Here is a 27459-nt window from a genome sequence, read left to right on the forward strand (position 1 = left end):
GGGGAGGAGGCGGGAGATCGGGTGGGCCGGAGGGGGGAGGAGGCGGGAGATCGGGTGGGCCGGAGGGGGAGGAGCCCTGTGATAGGGAGGGCTGGGAGGCTGGAGATTGGGGCTGGGGGAAGCTGAAGGCTTCCTCGAGGTGCTTGGGGGGATCGTGGGTTACAAAATGTTCAAACTAGCAGGGAACTATTATGCAATAACAGAAACATGATTTGCCCCAGTCGATGGAGATTGATACCGTAGAGTGAGGTACAGAATGGTCAGGAATTAGAGAATAGACAGAGGAGGAGGTGTGTAACTCTATGTAGCAGAGCCACTTGGTAGAGAAAGGAACTGGATCCCTTGGAAAAGGAAAAGCTACCAAAAGATGCTCATTGGAGGTTCCTAACACAGAGCTAAAAGGCAACTGTGGGAGTTTGCTACAGAGCACCAGCTTGGAATAAGAGGGTAATCGATAAGGAGGATATTCAAACACAAGGAGGTTACATTATTGGGGGATTTCAACAGGGCAGATATAAACTGGCATTGCCCAAGTGACCTCGAGTCAGAAATGGTGCCAGCAATGCCTGACTCTTTCATGACCCAGGGCAACGGGGATCCACGAGAGACAGTTCTCAGTTTGACTTGTTAATGTTAAATAACCCCAATAACATAAAGAAACAACAATTCTGGGTGATGGAGCCATAACATGAGTAAGTTTCACATGACCAGGAATTCAGGACAGCTCCTCACACCTAGGCATTCACGTTAAAACAGGCCGAGTACAAGGTCACGAGGGAAGAGTTTAAACAAATTGAAAGGTGGAAATTGTTCGATAACAGCTCAGTTGAGGACTGATTGAGAATTGAGAAATTGGACAACAGCTGGTCAACAATGATCACAAGTTGGTGAAAGGTGAAGTTCATGATAGAAGAGAGAATGAATAAAATATAATAGGAACAGTCAAATCCAGAGAGGCAGACATTTGAGGGGATGAGGGGTGAGCGAAGGAAACTAGACTGGAGGGAAAAAGCACACACAAACAGTGGGTCATGTTTGGAAATATTCAACACAGAGCACAGATAGATAGGGACCACTCGGGGAGAAGGGTAAGAAACCAACATGGCCAACAGAGGAAGTGACGCAGGGAATAAAGTGCTTGTTCCTGAAGTATAATCCAATGGGTATCTCAGAGAGCGGAGACAGATAGAAAAACAAGGTAAAGGAGGTCAATCAACTGGTGAAGACCATGATCACAGAAGTTGAATTTCTGGAGGAAGGAGGCCCAGGACAGAGGAAATACTAAAAGAAATAACATTTCAGTTAAGAAAGTCACCGATAGGTTGAGGAAGTTAAATGAAGAGAAGACACCAGGCCCAGATGGATTTTATACACGGCTGCTTAAAGGATGAACTTGTAAATCCGGCCAGTTCCTTGTCACTATCGTTAGTGAATTATTTGAAGATTGAGAAGGAGCTGATGTGACACCAATGTTTAAAAAGAGGCACAGGGAGAATCCAGGAAACGACAGACCAACGAGCCTAACATCTGTTGTAGGTAAAGTATCGGAGGGCGTTCTGTGAGAGGGGGGTAATGACAAACTCGAATCAGTAAACGATGAGAGTGTCAGTGTGGATTTTTGGTGTATGGGATATATTTAGATTTCTGCAAGGCCACACAAGTGATCAGAGTAAAAGGTAAGAAAGCATGAAATAGGAGGCAAGCTTCTCAGGTGGGCGACACCAGAGAAAGCAAAGGGTGGTTGTGAATGGAACGGCTTCGACATGACGAGTGGGGGGGGGTCACCGGGGGGGGGGGGGGGGAAGAGAGGGGGGTCACCAGTGGGGTCACGGGGGGGGGGGGGGGGCAAGGGGTCACCGGTGGGGGCGAGGGGGGGGGTCACCGGTGGGGGCGAGGGGGGGGTCACCGGTGGGGGCGAGGGGGGGGTCACCGGTGGGGGCGAGGGGGGGGTCACCGGTGGGGGCGAGGGGGGGGTCACCGGTGGGGGCGAGGGGGGGGTCACCGGTGGGGGCGAGGGGGGGGGTCACCGGTGGGGGCGAGGGGGGGGTCACCGGTGGGGGCGAGGGGGGGGTCACCGGTGGGGGCGAGGGGGGGGGTCACCGGTGGGGGCGAGGGGGGGGTCACCGGTGGGGGCGAGGGGGGGGTCACCGGTGGGGGCGAGGGGGGGGTCACCGGTGGGGCGAGGGGGGGGGGTCACCGGTGGGGGCGAGGGGGGGGGTCACCGGTGGGGCGAGGGGGGGGTCACCGGTGGGGGGGCGAGGGGGAGGGGTCACCGGTGGGGGCGAGGGGGGGGGGTCACCGGTTGGGGGCGAGGGGGGGGGGTCACCGGTGGAGGGGCGAGGGGGGGGTCACCGGTGGGGCGAGGGGGGGGGTCACCGGGGGGGCGAGGGGGGGGTCACCGGTGGGGGCGAGGGGGGGGGTCACCGGTGGGGGCGAGGGGGGGGTCACCGGTGGGGGCGAGGGGTCACCGGTGGGGGGGTCGACGAGGGCGAGGGGGGGGTCACCGGTGGGGGCGAGGGGGGGGTCACCGGTGGGGGCGAGGGGGGGGTCACCGGTGGGGGCGAGGGGGGGGGTCACCAGTGGGGGCGAGGGGGGGGGTCACCAGTGGGGGCGAGGGGGGGGGTCACCAGTGGGGGCGAGGGGGGGGGTCACCAGTGGGGGCGAGGGGGGGGTCACCAGTGGGGGCGAGGGGGGGGTCACCAGTGGGGGCGAGGGGGGGGTCACCAGTGGGGGCGAGGGGGGGGTCACCAGTGGGGGCGAGGGGGGGGGTCACCAGTGGGGGCGAGGGGGGGGTCACCAGTGGGGGCGAGGGGGGGGGTCACCAGTGGGGGCGAGGGGGGGGTCACCAGTGGGGGCGAGGGGGGGGTCACCAGTGGGGGCGAGGGGGGGGTCACCAGTGGGGGCGAGGGGGGGGTCACCAGTGGGGGCGAGGGGGGGGTCACCAGTGGGGGCGAGGGGGGGGTCACCAGTGGGGGCGAGGGGGGGGTCACCAGTGGGGGCGAGGGGGGGGTCACCAGTGGGGGCGAGGGGGGGGTCACCAGTGGGGGCGAGGGGGGGGTCACCAGTGGGGGCGAGGGGGGGGTCACCAGTGGGGGCGAGGGGGGGGTCACCAGTGGGGGCGAGGGGGGGGTCACCAGTGGGGGCGAGGGGGGGGTCACCAGTGGGGGCGAGGGGGGGGTCACCAGTGGGGGCGAGGGGGGGGTCACCAGTGGGGGCGAGGGGGGGGTCACCAGTGGGGGCGAGGGGGGGGTCACCAGTGGGGGCGAGGGGGGGGTCACCAGTGGGGGCGAGGGGGGGGTCACCAGTGGGGGCGAGGGGGGGGTCACCAGTGGGGGCGAGGGGGGGGTCACCAGTGGGGGCGAGGGGGGGGTCACCAGTGGGGGCGAGGGGGGGGTCACCAGTGGGGGCGAGGGTCACCAGTGGGGGCGAGGGTCACCAGTGGGGGCGAGGGTCACCAGTGGGGGCGAGGGTCACCAGTGGGGGCGAGGGTCACCAGTGGGGGCGAGGGTCACCAGTGGGGGCGAGGGGGGGGGTCACCAGTGGGGGCGAGGGGGGGGGTCACCAGTGGGGGCGAGGGGGGGGGGTCACCAGTGGGGGCGAGGGGGGGGGTCACCAGTGGGGGCGAGGGGGGGGGTCACCAGTGGGGGCGCGAGGGGGGGGGGTCACCAGTGGGGGCGAGGGGGGGGGTCACCAGTGGGGGCGAGGGGGGGGGTCACCAGTGGGGGCGAGGGGGGGGGTCACCAGTGGGGGCGAGGGGGGGGGTCACCAGTGGGGGCGAGGGGGGGGTCACCAGTGGGGGCGAGGGGGGGGTCACCAGTGGGGGCGAGGGGGGGGTCACCAGTGGGGGCGAGGGGGGGGTCACCAGTGGGGGCGAGGGGGGGGTCACCAGTGGGGGCGAGGGGGGGGTCACCAGTGGGGGCGAGGGGGGGGTCACCAGTGGGGGCGAGGGGGGGGGTCACCAGTGGGGGCGAGGGGGGGGTCACCAGTGGGGGCGAGGGGGGGGTCACCAGTGGGGGGCGAAGGGGGGGGTCACCAGTGGGGGCGAGGGGGGGGGTCACCAGTGGGGGCGAGGGGGGGGTCACAAGTGGGGGGCGAGGGGGGGGGGAGTCACCAGTGGGGGGCGAGGGGGGGGGTCACCAGTGGGGGCGAGGGGGGGTGGGTCACCAGTGGGGGCTGAGGGGGGGGTCACAAGTTGGGGGCGATGGGGGGGGGTCACAGTGGGGGCGAGGGGGGGGTCACCAGTGGGGGCGAGGGGGGGGTCACCAGTGGGGGCGAGGGGGGGGTCACCAGTGGGGGCGAGGGGGGGGGTCACCAGTGGGGGCGAGGGGGGGGGTCACCAGTGGGGGCGAGGGGGGGGTCACCAGTGGGGGCGAGGGGGGGGTCACCAGTGGGGGCGAGGGGCGAGTCACCAGTGGGGGCGAGGGGGGGGTCACCAGTGGGGGCGAGGGGGGGTCACCAGTGGGGGCGAGGGGGGGTCACCAGTGGGGGCGAGGGGGGGTCACCAGTGGGGGCGAGGGGGGGTCACCAGTGGGGGCGAGGGGGGGGTCACCAGTGGGGGCGAGGGGGGGTCACCAGTGGGGGCGAGGGGGGGTCACCAGTGGGGGCGAGGGGGGGTCACCAGTGGGGGCGAGGGGGGGTCACCAGTGGGGGCGAGGGGGGGTCACCAGTGGGGGCGAGGGGGGGTCACCAGTGGGGGCGAGGGGGGGTCACCAGTGGGGGCGAGGGGGGGTCACCAGTGGGGGCGAGGGGGGGTCACCAGTGGGGGCGAGGGGGGGTCACCAGTGGGGGCGAGGGGGGGTCACCAGTGGGGGCGAGGGGGGGTCATCAGTGGGGGCGAGGGGGGGTCACCAGTGGGGGCGAGGGGGGGGTCACCAGTGGGGGCGAGGGGGGGCAAGGGGGGTCACCGGGATCAGAGCTGGGGCCATTGCTGCCTGAGTTTGCAGATGACACCAAATTGGAAGATGGGAAGAGTTCTAACAATAGTGCAGAGGCAAATCAAATATAAAGAGAACTGTTCAGGTTGGAAAGGTAAACTAATGATTGGAAGGTGGCATTTGATGTGGATAAATGCAAGAAAAGAAATAAACAGTGGGACTATGAATAAAATGATTCAGGACACAACGTAGGAGAGGGGTCTGGGGTATCGGTGAATAGCTCACTGAAACTAACAGCACAGTAAGGAAAGCTAATCAGATCTTGCGATGTGTCATTAGAGGAACAGAAGACAAGTCCCAGGAGGTGGTGATGAGTCTGTACAAGGTACTGGTACGGCCCACACCAGGAGTGCTGGGTCACCAGACTACAGCAAGGTTCTCCCGGCATTGGAGGCAGTGCAGGGAAGGGCAACCAAACTGACACCGAGCGCAAGGCATCGGAGCGGAGGAGAGGGTGAAGAGCCCGGGACTGTTTAATCTGGAGAAGGATCGGGGGAAATATTACTGAAGATTTCTAAGGAAATAGATAAATTGAACCCTGATAATATGTTCAAGATTCCTTGGGACACAGGCTCGGTGAAAAGGCAATTCAGGTTTAACTCTGTACACTGGGGATGGTGAATGTGTGGAATGGTCTGCCCTGGGAGGAGGTGGAACTGAGAGTGTGGGAACATTTACTGGAGGAATGGACAGATATTTGAGAGACTGCGATTGAGGGGGACGGGCTTTTGGAAGGGGCTCGATGGACAGCAGAGCCTCTTTCATTTCAGTACTTTCCTATGTTACATAAAATTAACACACTGGCCGTCAATGGATTGACTGGACAATCCAAAGATACACAAATCTTTAAAACGGAGGACAAGTTTATCAAGCATATGGGATTCTAGGTTTTGTTGGCAGAAGCACAGCGATAATGCTAATGAATATGAGGATCGACTAGAGAAACTGGGGCTCTTTTCATTAGAACAAAAGTGGTTAAGAGACGTGATAGAGGTGTTTAAAATGATCAGGGGTTTTGATGAGGTAAGTCAGGTAAAACTATTTCCACTGGTTGGTGAGTCGGTAACAAGAAATATCAATTTAAAATCAACACCCAAAAAACAAAAGGTGTGTTTTGGATTGTTGTTGGGACATGGAATCCCACGCAGGAGCCCGCGGGGGGGGGGGGGGGGGGGGAACGCAGGAGCCCGCGGGGGGGGGGGGGGGGGGGGGGAAAACGCAGGAGCCAGCGGGGGGGGGGGGGGGAACGCAGGAGCCCGCGGGGGGGGAAAGCAGAATCCATAATAGCTTTTAAGAGAAGTGGATAAACATAGAAAAACAAGGTCATTTAAAAGGGTATGAAGAAAGGGAAGGGGAATAGGTTTGAGGGGTAAGCTCCTTCAGGCAGCCAGCACAGATATGATGGGACAAATGGCTTCCTTCAGTGCTGTAACATTCTATGATCAATAATGAAGAAAAATGAGCTCCCATAAAGCCTGGAGAGAAAGAGGGGGCACGGAGATGAATACAGAAAGCTTCGGGAGCATGTCAGAGGAAGATCAGCGGGGTAAAGAGGAAACTGGAAATAAACACAGACTCAACACACGACAGCAAGAAATGCTTCCGACAACTAACAGTAAAAGGACATTCAGGAAAAAGTTGAGATCCTTAAAGGATGTCAATGGGAATGAAACCAAGGATGTGAGAGTATTGATATACACAATGATTACTTCCTTGAAGTATTTACTGGAGCAGATTGCAGCAACATGCTCAGCTTTAACAAAATAATCCATGTAGATTTATAGGTTCTAAACTGGCGCAAAACAGACAAATCCCAGGGATGAGCGGTATCTATCCCAGGGTACCAGGAGACACGCGATGAAATCTAGGAGGTGCTGACTGTTGGTCACTGAATGCTGGGGAGGTCCAATAAGATTGGAAGGAAGGCTCTGTGGCAGCCACATTCAAAAAGAATAAATCTAACTCACAACGACAAACCCATCAGTCTTACATCAATAACTGGCAAAATAATGGCAATAATTATCCGGAGCAAACTCAAGGACGATGTGAATGGGAGTAATCCAGTAAATAACAGCAAACATGGTTTTAGATGAGGAAGGTTCTGTCTGACCAACCTCTTGGACCTCTCTGAGGAAGTGACATCCAAAGTGGGTCTGGGAAAGAACACAGATGTCATGCAGATGGCCGTGATCGAGACTTGGAACATTCTTCCAGGTAGTGTGGGCAAAAACCGGAGATTCATTCAAGATGCAGTTAATGACATGATGTGTGGAATGGAAGATGTTTTAAGATCAGGATGGATGTGCTAAGAATGGTTTTGATCACCTACGTCTATCCTGTGATCTCTCTGCTCACGTCAAACTCTTCCTGTAAGTTTCCTTTTGTCTCCTTCTCCTATATTTCCCAGATACCTCTTTACTGATGTGCTCAATTTCAATGTCTTGTCTTTGTTGAAGTCCAGAGAAGGTGCAGTTAATGTTCAGTAACATATTTGCAACAGTGATGAATCCTAACTCCAGATGTTGCACAGTTTAGCCTGTGCACACATTACCTCACTGGCTCGCGTTGCTTCAGACCCCAGTTAGCTAAGGACCATAACTCCCAACTGAAAATAGCCAGTGATCATTACCGCCTCCAAACCCAGTTATCTGCTGCACAATACTGGACAGACCTTGAATCTTGCAAATGGTTAAAAATGTCTCATTGAAATTGGTTCCAATCAATTTGAAACATCAAGCAGAGGATGAATGTTTGAAACTTAATACTATACCAAGTGATGAATTTTACGACGTGTCATTTAAGAGGACTTTAGCAAAGTCACAAACACAAGCTGGAAGTATTTGATTTTGCTTCTAAAATTGCCCACAAAAGCAAGATCTTAACATGAGCTGGAAGGGACTCCAGAATTCACCATTAGTTTGATGACAAAGTCCCTTCAAATATTTTAATCTGACTGGCAGAAAAGCAGGCCATTCTTTATATTAAACAGGCATTTTGGACCTTCTGTGAGTTCATGGCCCCAGCTAACAACTGGAAGTAACATCTGGGACCAGATGCCAAATTGTGAAATGGTTCTACATCTCCTCCCCCATATACAACTTGGCGCTTGACCAGGAGAGCAATGCATGGTATGACTACACAGACCAAGTATGCGGCAGGCAAACACTCAGCAAATTGGACTCCCTCAGGTTTTATTTCCTGAAGAGAATGCTCCCTCTCACTCCATTGTGGACCCGGCTCGGAGCACTTCAAATACAAACTGGTCAACTCAAAATCCCACCGGCAGATTCACCGCTGGACAAAAGAAGTCGTTTCACAGGTCGAGAGAGAAGACAACTTGCCAGCAAGATCCAGCCCTGACAGCAGGATCAGACATGGCAGATCCCCAATTCCCAGTTCAACCACACTACCCACTCCAAGCTAGGATTCGCTCAGCAAACCATCACTAGACCTCAACAGCAGACCTGCTCTCTCTCCTCCCCCACCCCCTCCCCACTCCAGACACCCGCCTGCAAACAACCCAGGCAACACTGAGAAACCTGCAAGGATGGACCCAGACCAGAGGCAGGAATTAGCCCCAGCTAATCACAAACTCCTGCTCACAAAATTTAGCAACGCAATCGGAAACTACTTCTATAAGCAAACAAAACTCAGCCAGCCTGCAAAACTGACAGATTGTTTTAACTGCAGCCTAAACAATGGTTTGCACTGGTTTAACATTACAGCTTTGCTTTTATATTTAAATTAGAATTCAATTTGCTTTTTTAACAGTCTTATCAACTTGCTCTCCAACTTGTGAAGATGTGTATCAGTCGGAGAGGGCAGACGAGTGCAAGAAATATCCAGCAGTATAATGGTGTTTGTTGTTCAGCTTGGCACACTATGTTATCAGACACGTCATGCTTCAGTTCATAGGAAGCATCCTGACTTTGACGGAAACATGGTCTCAGGGGTGACGACAGCTTGCCCCTTACTGAAGCCTCCCTGTGTGGCTATACTTCCCACCCCCACTTGCCCCGTCCAAACCATGGTGGTAATGGTGTGACCATCATCACCAAATCACACCTTGGTCTATCCCCCTACCACTCTGGCACTGGCACCGTCCCCTCCTTCAAGCACTTTACCTTGCTACACTCCTCTCACCTCTCTAAAATTCTCGTCTGTACTGCCTCCCCAACCTGAGTTTCTCCTGGAGATATCCTCCCTCCTTTCCTCCCTCAGACTCTGCACTGAGCGACTCCTCATCCTCGGTAGCTACAATCTCCAACTCAACTCATCTTGCTCGCTCTCCTCTGAGTTCACTGCCCTCCTGTCCTCCATATAAACTTCCCTACCCATATTCACGGCCACTGCCTCGTTCTTGCCATCTCACATGGCCTCTCTACTCCCATGGTCTTGTTCTGAGATAAGGCCATCTCTGACCACTTCCCCGTATCCCCACCGCCCACATCCTCCTTCCAACGCCACTTCCTTCTGTGTCCGTTCCGGGAAAAACCTCTTCCCCCAAGTCAGGTCCAACTGTCGAGCCTTCGGCCCTCTGTTCACCAAGATACCACTGCAGCTGTCGATCTGCTCAACCGCTCCCCCTCCTCGGATGTCCTATTCCCCAGTAAAATCTTTACATTCTCCTATCCTGGTTGTACTCCCTGGCACGCTCCCCAACTTCTCCCTCAAGTCCAAGGGTCGCGGACTTGAGCGTAACCGGTTTTGCCATCCATCACCAGATTTGGCTGCACCACTTCAAGCACTATCGGGCCGCATTCTCCTCTGCCATAACCGCCCATTATTCCAGGACCATCCTAGAGAGCAAAGATAACCCCCAGCTTCTTTCCTCCACTACACCATCTCCTTAAACCCCTTTGCTCTGCCCTGTCCACCCTCACCCCACATTCAAGTGCGAGGAGCTCAAGGACTTCTTCGTCACTAAGATTGAGACCATTTGTTCAGCTGCCTCTGCTGCTTCCCCGTGTCCAACAAGCCAATCCTCCCCGAACATGTATCCTTCTCCAGATTCTTGTCCAAGAAACCTACCTCCACCTCCCTTGATCTGCAACATCCCTTCCTGGCCCCCATGCTAACTGACGTTGTAAATGGTTCCCTCTCCTCAGGTACTGTCTCGCTCCCTTTCAAATCTGCTGTCATTGGCTCCCTCAAAAATCTCCCGCTCGTTCCCCCGTCCAAACTAGCAGCTCATTTCCAATCCTCATTCCCTCTCCAAAGTCCTTGAACATGTTGTCATCTCCCAAAGCTGTGCCCATCTATCCCGCAACTCCATGTTTCTATCTCCCCGATCAGGTTTCCGCCCCTGCCAAAGTACTGAAACGGTCCTTTTTCCTCATCGACCTCTCTGTAGCTTTTGACACTCGACCACAACGCCTCTCCTCCACTGTCCAACTCAGGGAGACTGTCCTAGCTTGGTTCCACTCTTACCTATCCAATCATGGCCAGAGCATCTCCAGCAATGGTTTCTCTTCCTGCCCCTACACCATTATCTTGCCAGTCCCACAAGGATCATAGAAAATTTACGGCACAGGAGGCGGCCATTCAGCCCATCATGTCCTCACCGGCCGAAAATGAGCCACCCAGCCTAGTCCCACTTTCCAGCTCTTGGTCCACAGCACTGTAGATTAACGGCACTTCAGGTGCACATCCAGGGTTCTCTTTTTAAATGAGTTGAGGGTTTCTGCCTCTACCACCCTTTCAGTCAGTGAGTTCCAGACCCCCACCACCCTCTGGGTGAAAAAATTTTTCCTCAGCTCCCCTCTAATCCTTCTACCAATTACTTTATCTATGCCCCCTGGTTATTGACCTCTCTGCTAAGGGAAATAGGTCCTTCCTATCCACTCTATCGAGGCCCCTCATAATTTTGTACACCTCAATTAAATCATCCCTCAGCCACCTCTGTTCCAAAGAGAACAACCCCAGCCTGTCCAATCTTTCCTCACAGCTAAAATTCTCCAGTCCTGGAAACATCCTCGGAAATCACCTCTGCACCCTCTCTAGTGCAATTACATCCTTCCTGTAATGTGGTGACCAGAACTGTACACAGTAGTCAAGCTGTGGCCTAACCAGTGTTTTATACAGTTCTAGCATAACCTCCCTGCTCTTATATTCTATGCCTCAGCTAATAAAGGAAGGTATTCCATATGCCTTCTTAACCACCTTATCTACGTGTCCTGCTACCTTCAGGGATCTGTGGACATGCACTCCAAGGTCCCTCACTTCCTCTACACCCTTCAGTATCCTCCCATTTATTGTGTACTCTCTTGCCTTGTTTGCCCTCCCCAAATGCATTACCTCACACTTCTCTGGATTGAATTCCATTTGCCACTTTTCTGCCCACCTGACCAGTCCATTGATATCTTCCTGCAGTCTACAGCTTTCCTCCTCACTATCAACCGCACGGCCGATTTTTGTATCATCTGCAAACTTCTTAATCATGCCCCCTACATTTAAGTCCAAATCATTAATATATATCACAAAAAAGCAAGGGACCGAGTACTGAGCCCTGCGGAACCCCACTGGAAACAGCCTTCCAGTCACAAAAACACCCGTCGACCATTTCCCTTTGCTTCCTGCCACTGAGCCAATTTTGGATCCAACTTGCCACTCTCCCTTGGATCCCATGCGCATGTACTTTTTTGACCAGTCTGCCATGTGGAACTTTGTCAAAAGCCTTGCTAAAATCCATGTAGACTACATCAAATGCACTACGCTTATCGACCCTCCTTGTTACCTTCTCAAAAAATTCCATCAAGTTAGTCAGACACAACCTTCCCTTAACAAATCCACGCTGACAGTCCTTGATTACTCCTGGTCTTGGTCCCCTCCCCTTTATTAGCTACTTGCTGCCCTTTGGTGACACACCTGAAGACATGGGATCAGCTTCCACATGTAGGTTGACGACACCCAGCTCTATCTCTACACCACGTCTCTCGACCCCTCCACTGCCTCTGTGCTGTCAGGCTGCTTGTCTCATATCCGTTCTGGATGAGCCGCAATTTCTTCCAGTTAAACATTGGGAAGATCAAAACCCTCGCCACAAACTCCGTTCCCTCTCCACTGATTGCTTTCCCAGACTCAACTATTCCAATGCTCTCTTGGCATCCCATCCTCCACCCTCCATAAACCAGCTCAGTCAAAACTCTGCTGCCCGTATCCAAGTCAGCACCTAGTCCCGTTCACCCATCACCCCTGTCCTTGTTGAACCACACTGGCTCCTGGTCTCCCTCCACCTCCAATTTAAAATTCTCTTCATGTTTAGACCCAGTCATGGCCTCGCACTCCCCATCTCCAACCTCCTCAGGCACCTACAAGCCCCACCCCCCCCACCCCCAAGAACTCTCCGTTCCTCCGACTCTGGCCTCCCTTAACTCCTCCATTGGCGGCCACTCTAGAATTCCCCTGCTAAACTCCCTCCCTCCCTCCCTAAAACCCGCCTCTTTGACCAGGGATCCCCTCCTAATATCTCCTCTTTTGCATCCATTTTTGCCTGATTATGCCTCTGTGAATGCCTTGGGATGTTTTTCTACTTTAAAGGTGCCATATAAATGCAAGTGGCGACTGTAATGAGGCTGAAGTTTCCCACCTAGTCCTCTGTCTAACCTGCCCTTTAGACACTCCAACATGAAGCATAGAATCACATAACATTTTACAGCACAGACACAGGCCATTCAGTGTTCATGCTCCACACGAGCCTCCTCCCACCTTACTTCATCTCACCCTATCAGCATTTCCTTCCATGCCTTTCTCCCTCGTGCACTTACCTCTCTTCCCCTTAAATGCATCTCAAGGTCGAACGAACATTAGCAATCTGAAAAGAGATCTGAATTCTAGTGAAGATCCCATCAAGTCCGTCAGCCCTTTCCCCAATCTGGCACAACAAACATCTCCAAGGGCAGCTCCCCACAACTGAATTCTAAGCCTGGCTTGAGAAGGATGTCACCAGACTGGATCAGTTTCTCCACAAGGAGAAGATCCTGTCTGTCCAGCAGCTAGCAATCAATTAGAATCTAAGGCCACACAGCCTCTTCATATACCTATCGCACACATCACATCCACCGGGAGTTGGCAATGCCCCAACGATAGCCATCCCCCAGGTCCACAACCTCAGCCTTGTACATTGCCAGCACCTCCACAACAAGCCGAAAGTGAGCCTGGGAGCGAGACCTAAGCCACCAAACAACAAAAGATCAAACTTGGGAACAAAATCTCAACCATCACCGGCAATAAGGTGCGAGGACCAACTCAAAACACCGGATGCAACATCCCTTCTAAGATTCACAGATTTTGACCAGCCTGGCACACTCCTGCACCTCCCTTGGACCCGCCCACATGTTCAACCTTTCTGGGAGCGATTCTGGATACCACAAAGACTATGGCCAGCACCAAGGTTACTTCAAACCTATTCGTCCATCTGCTGGGCCTTTCCCTTGGGGCACAAGGCTGAGGGGCTCATACGAGTGAAACTCTCACCACTAGTGGCAAGAAGATGGATCCTCCACTAAAGCAAATCCCTGCTTCCCCATCGCAAACATGTGGATTCAGCACCTGTGGGACAGATGTGACATGATGAATGCACTATGCCAAGAACTGCTGGAAGACTCGAGATCCACAAATATCCCCTTGCAAACGTCACAACATACCCCTGCACAGGGAGAGGTCAGACACGGTCACATAGAAAATGGAAGCACATCATCACTTGCTTACAGTGACCCCACCCAACAACGTCCCAGAAAAGATCGGCTCCCGTGCCCAACTATACCTCCCTGTGCTGTCCTGACTCCCCTTCCCCCAACCCCGTAATCCCCATGGAGATAAGAAACCAGAGGAAAATCCCCAGGGCCAATGAGGGAAAAAAACTCTGGAAAATTCCTCTCTGCCGCCCGCAGGTTCCAATGTTCCTACTAATTGATGAGTAATAGATTCATGAACTTCATATATTGGGCTAGATGCTGTGCACATGTTCATTGTGAATGAGCCTGATGATCTGAATGCTAATTGTGAACACTGGGATGGCTTTACATATTCAGAAATAGGCTTTTTGCTGTCATTATCACCAAAAATATTCCCATACAAACACTGTTTATATATATTATATGCACATAACACACACAAACCAGAGCTCGCACTCCCATGATGTTGTTCATAGTGAGAAGGAGGATAAATAGTCTTAGAACAACACGGTGTTATAGCAGGTAACACACAATGTATGATCAGGGCCACTGATTCAAAGCGACTGAATAAATCAAACTGTATTTTTATTACTTGGGAGTCTGGGATTTTTTTTTAAACCAGAGTTTTAAGTATGAAATTTCACAAAGCAGTTGGGAGTGATTTGGTAAATCTGCAAACTTCTTGATCAAGCCCCCCACATTCAAGTCCAAATCATTAATATATACCACAAAAAGCAAGGGGCCTCGTACTGAGCCTTGTGGGGCCCCACTGGAAACAGCCTTCCAGTTGCAAAAACACCCGCCGACCATTACCCTTTGCTTCCTGCCACTGAGCTAATTTTGGATCCAACTTGCCACTTTCAGCTAGATCCCATGGGCTTTTACTTTTCTGACCAGTCTGCCATGTGGGACCTTGTCAAAAGCCTTGCTAAAGTCTATGTACACTGCATCAAACTCGTTACCCTCATCGACCCTCCTTGTTACCTCCCCAAAAAAAATTCAATCAAGTTTGTCAGACCCGACTTTCCCGTAACAAATCCATGCTGACTGTCCTTTATTAACCCGTGCCTTTCTAAATGACGATTAATACTGTCCCTTTCTTTAATTGGCAGATTATCATCACTATTCATCCTTGGTTCATTGTTTTCAAATATGGTTCATTGTTCCTCACTGGAAATTTATCTACCTGCTCTCCTCCTGTTAGCTCTGCATGCTCCGTACAATATGAGTACGTTTAATCATCACTGTAAGATGTTACTGCAACAATATTTATAGAATCATAAAATAAAACAGCATAGGAGGCCGCCATTCGGCCCATCGTGCCTGTACCGGCTCTTTGAAAGAGTTATCCAATTAGTCCCACTCCTTTGCCCTTTCCCCATAGCCCTGCAAATTTTTCCCCTTCAAGTATTTAGCCAATTCAATTTTGAAAGTTATTATTGAATCTGCTTCCACCACCCTTTCAGGCAGTGAATTCCAGATCATAACAACTCGCTGCGTAAAAAAAATTCTCATCTCGCCTCTGGTGCTTTTGCCAATCACCTTAAATCTGTGACCTCTGGTTACCGACCCTCCTGCCTGTGGAAACAGTTTCTCCCTATTTACTCTACAAAAAACCCTCATAATTTTGAACACCTCTATTAAATCTCCCCCCAACCTTCTCTGTTTAAGGAGAACAATCCCAGCCTCTCCACATAACTGAGGTCCCTCACCCCTGGTACCATTCTAGTAAATCTCCTCTGCATCCTCTCCAAGGCCTTGACATCCTTCATATCCTCATACTGCAGTAAAATGAGCAAAGACATCTTTAAGGATAAAATAAGGATGCAGGGAGGATGTTCCCGATGGCTGGGGAGTCCAGGACCAGGAGTCACAGTCTCAGGATACGGGTATGCCATTTAGAACCGAGAAGGAGAAATTTCTTCACTCAGAGGGTGGTGAACCTGTGGAATTCTCTACCACAGAAGGCAGTGGAGGAGAAGTCATTAGATGTATTCAAGAAGGAGATAGATATATTTCTTAATGCTAAAGGGATCAAGGGATATGGGGAAAAAGCGGGAACAGGGTACTGAGTTAGACGATCAGCCATGATCATTTTGAATAGCGGAGCAGGCCCGAAGGGCCGAATGGCCTACTCTTGCTCCTATTTTCTATAACTGACAATGTAAAGACGACTCGCAATCGCTGGACAACAGTTGAGTTAAGCGATGAAGTACCTGTGTACTTTGATGATATTCCTGCCTCTGGTCGCTTTCATAAGCTAGCAAAGTAAGATCAAAGTACTAAGAACATAAGAACATAAGAAATTGGAGCAGGAGTAGGCCAATCGGCCCCTCGAGCCTGCTCCGCCATTCAATAAGATCATGGCTGATCTGATCCCAACCACAAATCTAAAGAACACAAGAAGTCGGAGCAGGACCCGGCCACATAGCCCCTGGGCCCTCTCCGCCACCCACAGGGCATTGACCGATCCGAACTCAGCTTCATGTCCAATTTCCTGCCCGCTCCCCATAACCCCTAATTCCCTTTACTTCTAGGAAACTGTCTATTTCTGTTTTAAATTTATCTAATGATGTAGCTTCCACAGCTTCCTGGGGCAGCAAATTCCACAGACCTACCACCCTCTGAGTGAAGAAGTTTCTCCTCATCTCAGTTTTGAAAGAGCAGCCCCTTATTCTAAGATTATGCCCCCTAGTTCTAGTTTCACCCATCTTTGGGAACATCCTTACTGCATCCACCCGATCAAGACCCTTCACAATCTTATATGTTTCAATAAGATCGCCTCTCATTCTTCTGAACTCCAATGAGTAGAGTCCCAATCTACTCAACCTCTCCTCATATGTCCGCCCCCTCATCCCCGGGATTAACCGAGTGAACCTTCTTTGTACTGCCTCGAGAGCAAGTATGTCTTTTCTTAAGTATGGAGACCAAAACTGTATGCAGTATTCCAGGTGCGGTCTCACCAATACCTTATATAACTGCAGCAATACCTCCTTGTTTTTATATTCTATCCCCCTAGCAATAAAAGCCAACATTCCGTTGGCTTTCTTGATCACCTGCTGCACCTGCATACCAACTTTTTGATTTTCTTGCACTAGGACCCCCAGATCCCTTTGTACTGCAGTACTTTCCAGTCTCTCGCCATTAAGAAAATAACTTGCTCTCTGATTTTTCCTGCCAAAGTGCATAACCTCACATTTTCCAATATTATATTGCATCTGCCAAATCTCCGCCCACTCACCCAGCCTGTCTATATCCCCTTGCAGGTTTTTTATGTCCTCCTCACTCTCTACTTTCCCTCCCATCTTTGTATCATCTGCAAATTTTGATATGTTGCACTCGGTCCCCTCCTCCAAATCGTTAATATAGATTGTAAAGAGTTGGGGACCCAGCACCGACCCCTGTGGAACACCACTGGTTACTGGTTGCCAGTCCGAAAATGAACCATTTATCCCAACTCTCTGCTTCCTGTTCGATAACCAATCCTCCACCCATGCCAGAATATTACCCCCAATCCCGTGATTTTTTATCTTAAGTAATAATCTTTTATGTGGCACCTTGTCGAATGCCTTCTGGAAGTCTAAATACACTACGTCCACTGGTTCCCCTTTATCCACCCTATACGTTATATCCTCGAAGAACTCAAGCAAATTTGTCAGACATGACTTCCCCTTCATAAAGCCATGCTGACTTTGTCCTATTAAATTATGCTTATCTAAATGTTCCGTTACTGTCTCCTTAATAATAGACTCCAAAATTTTACCCACCACAGATGTTAAGCTAACTGGCCTATAATTTCCAGCCTTCTGCCTACTACCCTTTTTAAATAACGGTGTTACATTAGCAGTTTTCCAATCTGCCGGGACCTCTCCTGAGTCCAGGGAATTTTGGAAAACTATCACCAAAGCATCCACAATCCCTACTGCCACTTCCCTCAAGACCCTAGGATGGAAGCCATCAGGTCCAGGGGATTTATCCGCCTTGAGTCCCATTATTTTACTGAGTACCATCTCTTGAGTGATTTTAATCGTATTTAGCTCCTCCCCCCCGAGAGTCCCCTGTTTGTCCAGTGTTGGGATATTCTTAGTGTCCTCTACTGTAAAGACTGAAACAAAATATTTGTTCAGCATTTTTGCCATCTCCATGTTTCCCACCATTAATTTCCCGGTCTCATCCTCTAAGGGACCTATGTTTGCCTTAGCCACCCTTTTTCTTTTTATATAACTATAGAAACTCTTGCTATCTGTTTTTATATTTTTTGCTAATTTCTTTTCATAATCTAACTTCCCTTTCTTAATCAATCCTTTAGTTACTTTTTGCTGTCTTTTGAAGAATTCCCAATCTTCTATCCTCCCACTAAGTTTGGCTACCTTATATGTCCTTGTTTTTAGTCGGATACTATCCTTGATTTCTTTACTTAGCCACGGGTGGCTGTCATTTCTTTTACACCCTTTTTTCCTCAGTGGAATATATTTATTTTGAAAGTTGTAAAATAACTCCCTAAATGAACACCACTGCTCATGTACCGTCTTACCCTTTAATCTATTTTCCCAGTCCACTTTAATCAATTCCGCTCTCATACCATCATAGTCTCCTTTATTCAAGCTCAGTACGCTTGTTTGAGAATCAACCTTCTCACCCTCTAATTGGATATGGAATTCAACCATGTTGTGGTCGCTCGTTCCAAGGGGATCCTTAACTAGGACATTATTAATTAATCCTGACTCATTACACAGGACCAGGTCCAAGGTTGCCTGCCCCCTTGTAGGATCAGTTACATACTGCTCAAGAAATCCATCCCTGATGCACTCAATGAACTCGTCCTCAAGGCTGCTCTGCCCAATTTGATTTGTCCAGTTAATATGATAATTAAAATCCCCCATAATTATGGCTGTTCCCTTATTACATGCCCCGACTATCTCCTGATTAATACTTCTTCCAGCAGAGTTGCAACTATTAGGAGGCCTATATACTACGCCCACTAATGTTTTTTTTCCCTTATTATTCCTTATCTCCACCCAAACTGTTTCATTATCTTGATGCTTTGTCCCAATATCATTTCTCTGTATTACAGTGATTCCTTCCTTTATTAACATAGCCACCCCACCTCCCCTTCCTTCCTGCCTGTCCTTCCTGATTGTTAAATACCCTGGCATATTTAATTCCCAGTCGTTGTCACCCTGCAGCCATGTTTCTGTAATGGCCACAAGATCATACCCATACGTAGTTATTTGTGCCGTTAACTCGTCCATTTTATTACGAATGCTACGTGCATTCAGATAAAGAACTTTCAAATCTGTTTTGTGACGCTTAGTTCCTGCTTTTTCCTTTTTTAACACTTTACCTATTACTCCATACCTTCTGTCCCTTCCTGTTACGCTTTCCTCTCTCTCCCTGCTCAGGTTCCCAACCCCCTGCCACTTTAGTTTAAACCCTCCCCAACAGCACTAGCAAACACTCCTCCTAGGACAGCGGTCCCGGCCCTGCCCAGGTGCAGACCGTCCGGTTTGTACTGGTCCCACCTCCCCCAGAACCGTTTCCAGTGTCCCAGGAATTTGAATCCCTCCCCCTTGCACCATTCCTCTAGCCACGTATTCATTTGAAATATCCTCCTATTTCTACTCTGACTAGCACGTGGCACTGGCAGCAATCCTGAGATTACTACCTTTGAGGTCCTATTTTTTAATTTACCTCCTAACTCCCTATATTCTGCTTTTAGGACCTCATCCCCTTTTTTACCTATATCGTTGGTGCCTATGTGCACCACGACAGCTGGCTGTTCGCCCTCCCCCTCCAAAATGTTCTGTAGCCGCTCCGAGACATCCTTGATCCTTGCACCAGGGAGGCAACACACCATCCTGGAGTCTCGGTTGCGGCCGCAGAAACGCCTGTCTATTCCCCTTACAATTGAGTCCCCTATCACTATAGCTCTTTCACTCTTTTTCCTCCCAGCCTGTGCAGCAGAGCTACCCGTGGTGCCAGGAAGTTGGCTGCTGCTGCCTTCCCCTGATAAGTCATCCCCCCCAACAGCATCCAAAGTGGCATATCTGTTTGAGAGGGGGATGGACACAGGGGACCCCTGCACTACCTGCCTGCATCTCTTACTCTTCCTGGTGGTCACCCATTCACTTCCTGCCTGTATACCCTTTACCTGCGGTGTGACCAACTCGCTAAACGTGCTATCCACGAGTTTCTCTGCATCGTGGATGCTCCACAGTGAGTCCACCCGCAGCTCCAGCTCCGAGATACGATCGGTCAGTAGCTGCAGGTGGACACACTTCCCGCACACATGGTCGGCAGGGACACTGGTAGTGTCCATGACTTCCCACATCTTGCAGGAGGAGCATATCACGGGTGCGAGGTCTGCTGCCATGACTTGCCTTAGCTGAGTTACCCCTTTTAAATTACGTTGAAATTAGAAAATGTTAACTATACTAGGGACCTAGGTTCACTAAAAAAAAAAACACTATCTGCTATAAAACCTGCAGATCTTCCCTTTCTTATTACTTTACTTACAGTAAAATGGTAGAAATACTCACCTGAACCTACTCACCAATCAGCTGCCTCCCCTGTGCCGCGTCACTTTCTGACTGGTGACGTCACCCCGAACTGCCGCTGGTCTCAGAGTCTCGCTCTCAGAGTAAGCTCTGGTCTCACTCTCTCCGCGCTGTTTATATCTCCGCTCTGGTCTCGCTCTCTCCGCGCTGTTTATATCTCCGCTCTGGTCTCGCTCTCTCCGCGCTGTTTTTATCCCCGCTCTGGTCTCGCTCTCTCCCGCCGCTCACCGCTCTCAGGTCCACTACCGCTCTGCAGGAAAAGCAAGGCAAAGCAGCACCTCCTTCCCCCAACTCCCACACGTACCGAACTCTCAGCACACTGTGTAATATCCGCACACCGTGTCTATGACTATGTCTCGTTATGAGTGGAATAAAACAAGTGTATCAAACGGTAGCGGAACAAATCAGTTGTTCTGTTGATCACTGTTTAAACATCCAGGGTGTAAAAAGCTATCCATCAACAAATCACTCGAAAAGGTGCATATAACAAACACAGTACTCACCTTGAAACCTTTTTCAGTATATGGTGAAGGATATTCAATGAATTCACAGGCCTGCGAATACAAGGAGAATGAATACTGTCAGAGCCACAGCTAGAATGGAAATAGGAAATTGAAAACAAATATAATGTGGACACATTTGTCTCATCAGTAATGCGATTCAGTCAGAGGAAGTCGAAGCGCAGAACAACACTGCCCCCCTTGTCAACACTACGTAAAAAGTAAAGTTGCACCGTCTGCATAGACGAAGCACCAAGACAAATAAAGCACAAAATGAAGGGGCATCGCTAAATAAGATCAACAGAGAAAAAGATCTATGCTGATCAAATTTGGAAAGTACAATCACAGCATATGGTAGCAGTTACAAAGGCAAATTGAATGATATGTATAGAAGGAGTTTGTGTACGTGCTTGTGAGTGTGTTACAGGTTAGCGTCCTTCTCCGACAGAGTTTAGTGGCCTCGTTCCTATATTATACCCTTACAACAGCATTTTGAAAAGCAGTTAAAGAATTATGAGTAACATCCTTTTATTCTGTACATTTATTAAACTGCGAATGTTTTTCGACACCAAGAGGGAGGGGACAGTCTCGTGTTTGAAGGAGTTACTAGCACTCACTCTTATTGTCGGCAGAGAATCCGTCACAAACTCAGGAACGAACCAACATCATTGATAACTAAGGCCCTTACACCAGCAGGCTCAGAATATAAGTAGACAAGGCCATCCATCCAGAAAACCTGCAGTTCCCCACACAATGTTTGAGGGTCTCTTAAAATGACTCCAAGGTTTTTATCTCTGCTACTCTAACCTGCATCACTCTTTGCTTGAAGGAGAAATTCCTGACATCAGTCAAGTTTTCCTCACTAGTATGAACTAGCCCAAATGAACTCTCTGTCCCACTGACGCAATTTGACTTGAAGCTATGCTTTGCGTTTACCTTTTCTATTCTATTTACTATCTTGCATAACTTTCAAAGGTTGCTGCAACAAAAATGGAATATTTTTGCCCATCGTTTGTGTTTTCTTCACGATTCTTAATTTAAAAATAGGTTCCTGGAAATTCAATGGGGAATCTCCGACAGAACTCCTGGTGTAAACGATGTTTAAACATACACGAGAGACCAGGTTCCAAGGGCAGGTTGTTTCAATAAATCACTGTCCTCAGAACGTCTCCCCTTGCACCTACACACTGGGGGAACAAGTACCTCCTCTTCTCACACTGTATGAAGTATGTAAGGAAAAATGTCAGCCACAGCAATACAATTAATTACTAACAGACATGTGCATCTGCATAAACAGTCACTAAGCACACCCAAGTATTAGAAATAACAAGTTAAATGCTTTGTAGTGGTCTGATGCAACCAAGTGACTTGCTAGGCCACTTCAGAGGGTCACATAAAGGCCAGACCGGGTAAGGACGGCAGGTTTCCTTCCCTAAAGGACAGTCTGACAATCAGACAGCTTTATGGTCTTTTAAAACGGAATTCAAATTCTCAAACTGCTGTGGTGGGATTTGAACCAACATTCTCTGGATTACTAGTCCAGTAACATAACCACCACATGACTGTACCTAGACTGAGTGATGGGTTAACTAACATCTCCAGGCTCTTTCAGCCTCCTGCACGTTCCGCCCCATCGATGCATTTCTCCACATTCAACTTCATTACACACCGATCAGCCCAAGTGCTAAACCTGTTAAACTGTCTTTGCCTCTCAAGTCCACAGGAGCTCCCTCTACATCGTAGGTACATATCATTCCAAAAAGTCAGTTTTACGGGTTCCCCTCCCCTGATTGTCTCAAATTTATTTCAGTGGCCTGCTAGTAACTTTTTGAAGTCAAATCTTTAAACATGAAAAGTTCTAAATAAACTGGATTATATGGGGATACATGCATTTCTCCCCTTGGCTCAATATATTTACTACAAAGGACTATAGTGTACAGTAGCTGAGGCTCTCTGTAGTATTTGGTACCAAATAGTGTAGAATCACAAACAAATCGGCAGATTAAACAGGCCAAGAAATAATAACCTCATTTCTATACCACTTTTTAACTCGGAAAATTCTTGTGTTTAAATCCCTCCTTGGCTCGCCCTTCCCTATCTCTGCAACCTCCTCCCACCCAAATTTTTTATTCCTCTGATTCTGCCCTTTTATGCATCTCAACAACTTGCATTTATAAAGTGTCTTTAACGTAGAAACGCCCCAAGGCACTTCACAAAAGCGAAATCAGACAAAAATTCACAGAAGCAGAAAGAAAATGAATACTAAACCACAAAATGAGATTAGAGGGCCTGATGGTTTAGGGAGGGAGTTTCAGAGTGTGGGGCCACCAATGGTCAGGTGAGGGGAGGAGGCAAATTTAAAGAGAATTTTAAATTTGAATTATTGGGGGACTGGGAGCCAATGTAGGAGAACAAGGTGAGTGGGACTGGGGATAGGATACGGGCAGCAGCATTTTAGATGAGCCAAAGTTTACTGTGGGTGGAGGATGGGAGGTCAGCTAGGAGAGCAGTGGAATAATCGAGTCTGAAGATGACAAAGACATGGATGAGGGTTTCAGCAGCAGGGAGTGGGCTAAGGCAGGGACTGAGACGGGCGATGTTGCAGAGGTGGAAATCAGCAGACTTTGCTAGAGAGGATGAGGTCAAAAACATAGCTCAGCATTGAACATTGAACTAAGATAGTGGTCAGGGCAGGAGATGGAGTTGATGGCAAAGTACGAAGTTGGTGGCTGGGGGCAAAGATGATCGTTTTGATTTTCTCAACGTTTAGCTGGAAGAAATTGTGGCAAATCCAAGATTGAATGTTGGACCAGCATTCTGACAGCAAAGAGGGAGTGGAGGAGTCAAGAGATAGAGCTGGGTATGATCATAGTCTGTGTAGAAGCTGGTCCAGGGTCTCTGACAAATGTCACAAGGGGCAGCATGTAGATGAGGAAGAGCAGGGTGTACAGGATGGATCGTTGGGGCAGTGCAAAGGTGCAGGGGCAGGAGGTGGTGAGAGATGTTCTGGCTTCCAGATTCACCAGAGTGATACCGGGCCTTTGAGGGTTAAATTATGAGGACAGGTTGCATAAACTTGACTTGTATTTCCTTAAGTATAGAATATTGAGGGATGATACGATCGAGGTGTTTAAAATGATAAAAGGATTCAATAGGGTCGGTACAGGGGAATTATTTCCTCTGATGAGGGAATCGGGAACAAGGGGACTTAATCTTAAAATTAGAGCCAAGCCATTCTGGAACATAAGAAATAGGAGCAGGAGTAGGCCGCATGGCCCCTCGAGCCTGCTCCGCCATTCGATAAGATCATGGCTGATCTTCAACCTCAACTCCACTTTCCCGCCCGATTCCCATATCCCTTGATTCCCCTAGAGTTCAAAAATCTATCCATCTCAGCCTTGAATATATTCAATGACTCAGCATCCACAGCCCTCTGGGGTAGAGAATTCCAAAGATTCACAACCCTCTGAGTGAAGAAATTTCGCCTCATCTCAGTCTTAAATGGCCGACCCCTTATCCTTGGACTATGCCCCCTAGTTCTAGACTCTCCAGCCAGGGGAAACAATCTCTCAGCACCTACCATGTCAAGCCCCCTCAGAATCTTGAATGTTTCAATGAGATCACCTCTCATTCTTCTAAACTCGAGAGTATAGGCCCATTCTACTCAACCTCTCCTCATAGGACAACCCTCTCATCCCAGGAATTAATTTAGTGAACCTTTGTTGCACCGCCTCTAAGGTAAGTATATCCTTCCTTAGATAAGGAGACCAAAACTGTACTGTGAGGTCTCACCAATGCCCTGTACAATTGTATTAAGACTTCCTTACTCTTGTACTCCAACCCCCTTGCAATTAAGGCCAACATGCCATTTGCTTTCCTAATTGCCTGCTGTACCTGCATGCTAACATTTTGTGTTTCTTGTACGAGGACACCCAAATCTCTCGGAACACCAACATTTAATAGTTTCTCACCATTTAAAAAATATTCTGTTTTTCTATTCTTCCTAATGCAGCTTTTATTCCTACTCTGTTTTCTGTCCGTTAACCAATCCTCTATCCATGCTAATATATTACCCCCAACCCCATGAGCCCTTACCTTGTGTAATAACCTTTTATGTGGCACCTTATCGAATGCCTTTTGAAAATCCAAATATACTACATTCACTGGTTCCCCTTTATCTACCCTGCCTGTTACATTCTCAAAAAACTCTAATAAATGTCAAACACGATTTCCCTTTCATAAATCCATGTTGACTCTGCCTAATCATATTATGATTTTCTAAGTGCCCTGTTACCACGTCCTTAATAATGGATTCCAGCATTTTCCCGACGACTAATGTCAGGCTAACTGGCCTGTAGTTCCCCGTTTTCTCTCTCCCTCCTTTCTTGAATAGCGGGGTTACATTTGCTACCCTCCAATCCACTGGGACCGTTCTGGAATCTAAGATCATAACCAATGCATCCACTATCTCTGCAGCCACCTCTTTTCGAACCCTTGGATGTAGGTCATCAGGTCCAGGGGATTCATCAGCTTTTAGTCCCATTAGTTTCTCCAGTACTATTTCTCTACTGATATTAATTACTAAGTTCCTGGACGGAAATTAGGAAGCACTTTTTCACGCAAAGGGTAGTGGAAATCTGGAACTCTTTCTCCCAAAAGGCTGTGAATGCTTTTCAGTCTGAGATCGATTAATTTTTGTTGGGTGAGGATATCGAGGGATACGGAGTAAAGACAGAAAAATGGAATTACGGTACAGATCAATCATGATCTGATTGAATGGCGGAGCAGGCTTGAGGGGCTAAATGGCCTCCTCCTGTTCCTAATGGGATTGGTAAGTGTGGAAACAAGAGTCCTGTGGAGCTGGACAACAGAGGAGTGGCATTGATGGAGGATGGTCTGTTCCACTTTATTAAAGGCTACAAAGAGGCCAAAGGGGACAACAATGTGCATTTATATAGCGCCTTTAATGTAGCAAAACGTCCTGCGGCAGTCACAGAGAATGCCATTTGTAACTTCGGTTCGGATTGTTTTCATGCTGAGGGTGGGGCTGAAACCTGACTTGAGGGATTCAAACAGACTGCGGCAGGAGAGAAGAGCGTGGATTCGGGAGGCAGCAACTAACACTTGAAGCATCTCGAACAACCTCCATTCACTTACTTGAAGGCTCCAAATCTTTCTGCTATTGATGTTGCCGGAAACTGATCGATCAAAATTAGCTTTGAGGTAAAGACATCAATGTGACCTGCAAATAAAAAAGGATGGAATAAACACCTGACAAAATATCAGAAATAATGCAAGAGGATATCAACTGGCACAGACTAGTTTCCTTAGTGTTTTACAGTGTTTCCTAGAATAGAACCTAGAACTCTTTCCATTTCAGCTCATCAAAATGTAGTTGCTAAAACCAGAATTGAATCTATACTTTAACCGTTAATATTGCTGTAGTTCCAGGGAATATAGTTTTTAACCTGAGGAATGTGTTCTAAAGTGTAACTCCTGCATTTACATAGCACCCGTCACATCCTCAGGATGATCCAAAGTGTTTCACAGCCAATGGATTTTGCTGTTATGTAGGTAAACACAGCAATCATTTCACACACAGCCAGGGCCTACAAACAGGAACCGAATGAATGACCAGAGTGTCTGTTTTTTGGTGATGTTGGTTCAGGATAAATGTTGGCCAGGACACCGAGAATTCCTTGCTGCTCTTCAAGTAATGCCACAGAATCTGTTACATCCACTTTAGCAGGCAGGTTGGTACTTGGTTTAAATCTCACCTGAAAGTGCAGTACTCCCACAACACTGAACTAAAGGACGTCTAGATTGTGTGTTTAAGTCCTGGAGTTGGGTTTGAACCCACAATCTTCTGACTCGGAGATGACAATGCTACCGATTAGGCAAAACTGACCTGAATCTGCAACAAACCTGATATTTCACTATTCAGATGGCAGGATTGGCTTTAACACTGAAATATTAATATATACAAACTAATATTAACACGATCACTGTAATATATACACCAACCACAATATTAACACCAATACTGGAGACTAAGAGATGAGAGGGAGAAAGAGATGAGAATATTTCTATTTGAAAAAAAATTTAAACACTTGATTATCTATTCTGTATTTTTCAGGATCCACTGTCCATTTTGGAAATGGGACCCACATCTTAAACAGTGACCTGACTTAAACTGATTCTAAAGGCCAGTTTCTCAGCTACACAAAGCAGTACGCAGATAGACACGATGATGAGATTTTCTCGCGTCAAAAGAGGAAACCATTATCTGGTCAGCAGCTGTGGCAGCCTAGTCACACCCTGGTGAAGTAACTCACTGGCAGAATACCAAGGGCTAAAATTAAGATTAATCTAAAAAAAAATCCATTACAGATAGAGACTATACTCTTCGGGATAATTTCTATAGTTTTTAACTTGAGAAATTTGTTCTAAAGTGTCGGGTCTCACGTTAAGTTTGCTGATGATAAAAAGCTAGGTGGGACAGTAAGCTGTGAGGGGGACACAAGGAGGCTATAAAGGGATATGGACAGGTTAAGTGAGTGGGCAAGTAGGTGGCAAATGGAGCATAATGTGGGGAAATGTGAGGTTATTCACTTTGGTAGGAAGAATAGAAAAACAGAATATTGTTTAAATGGTGACAAACTATTAAATGTTGGTGTTCAGAGGGATTTGGGTGCCCTCGTACATGAAATAGAGAAAGTTAACATGCAGGTGCAGCAAGCAATTAGGAAAGCAAGTGGCATGTTGGCCTATATTGCAAGGGGGTTGGAGTACA

General features: G+C 49.1%; 1 protein-coding gene and 1 pseudogene across 1 annotated transcript in view; one reads left to right on the plus strand and one right to left on the minus strand.

Moving 5' to 3' along the window:
- ice2 (interactor of little elongator complex ELL subunit 2) overlaps positions 1-27459 on the minus strand; it is a 101403-nt gene that overhangs the window by 9388 nt on the left and 64556 nt on the right. The window contains exons 12-13 of the mRNA XM_067973301.1: positions 25824-25908; positions 20670-20720 (exon numbers count right to left, since the gene is read on the minus strand). Of these exons, the coding sequence (XP_067829402.1) occupies positions 20670-20720; positions 25824-25908 (136 nt within the window). The remainder of the gene's footprint in view (positions 1-20669; positions 20721-25823; positions 25909-27459) is intronic.
- LOC137304855 (small nucleolar RNA U3) lies at positions 27060-27174 on the plus strand (annotated as a pseudogene).

Source organism: Heptranchias perlo, chromosome 38 (assembly GCF_035084215.1).
Source record: "Heptranchias perlo isolate sHepPer1 chromosome 38, sHepPer1.hap1, whole genome shotgun sequence".
Lineage (NCBI taxonomy): Eukaryota > Metazoa > Chordata > Chondrichthyes > Hexanchiformes > Hexanchidae > Heptranchias > Heptranchias perlo.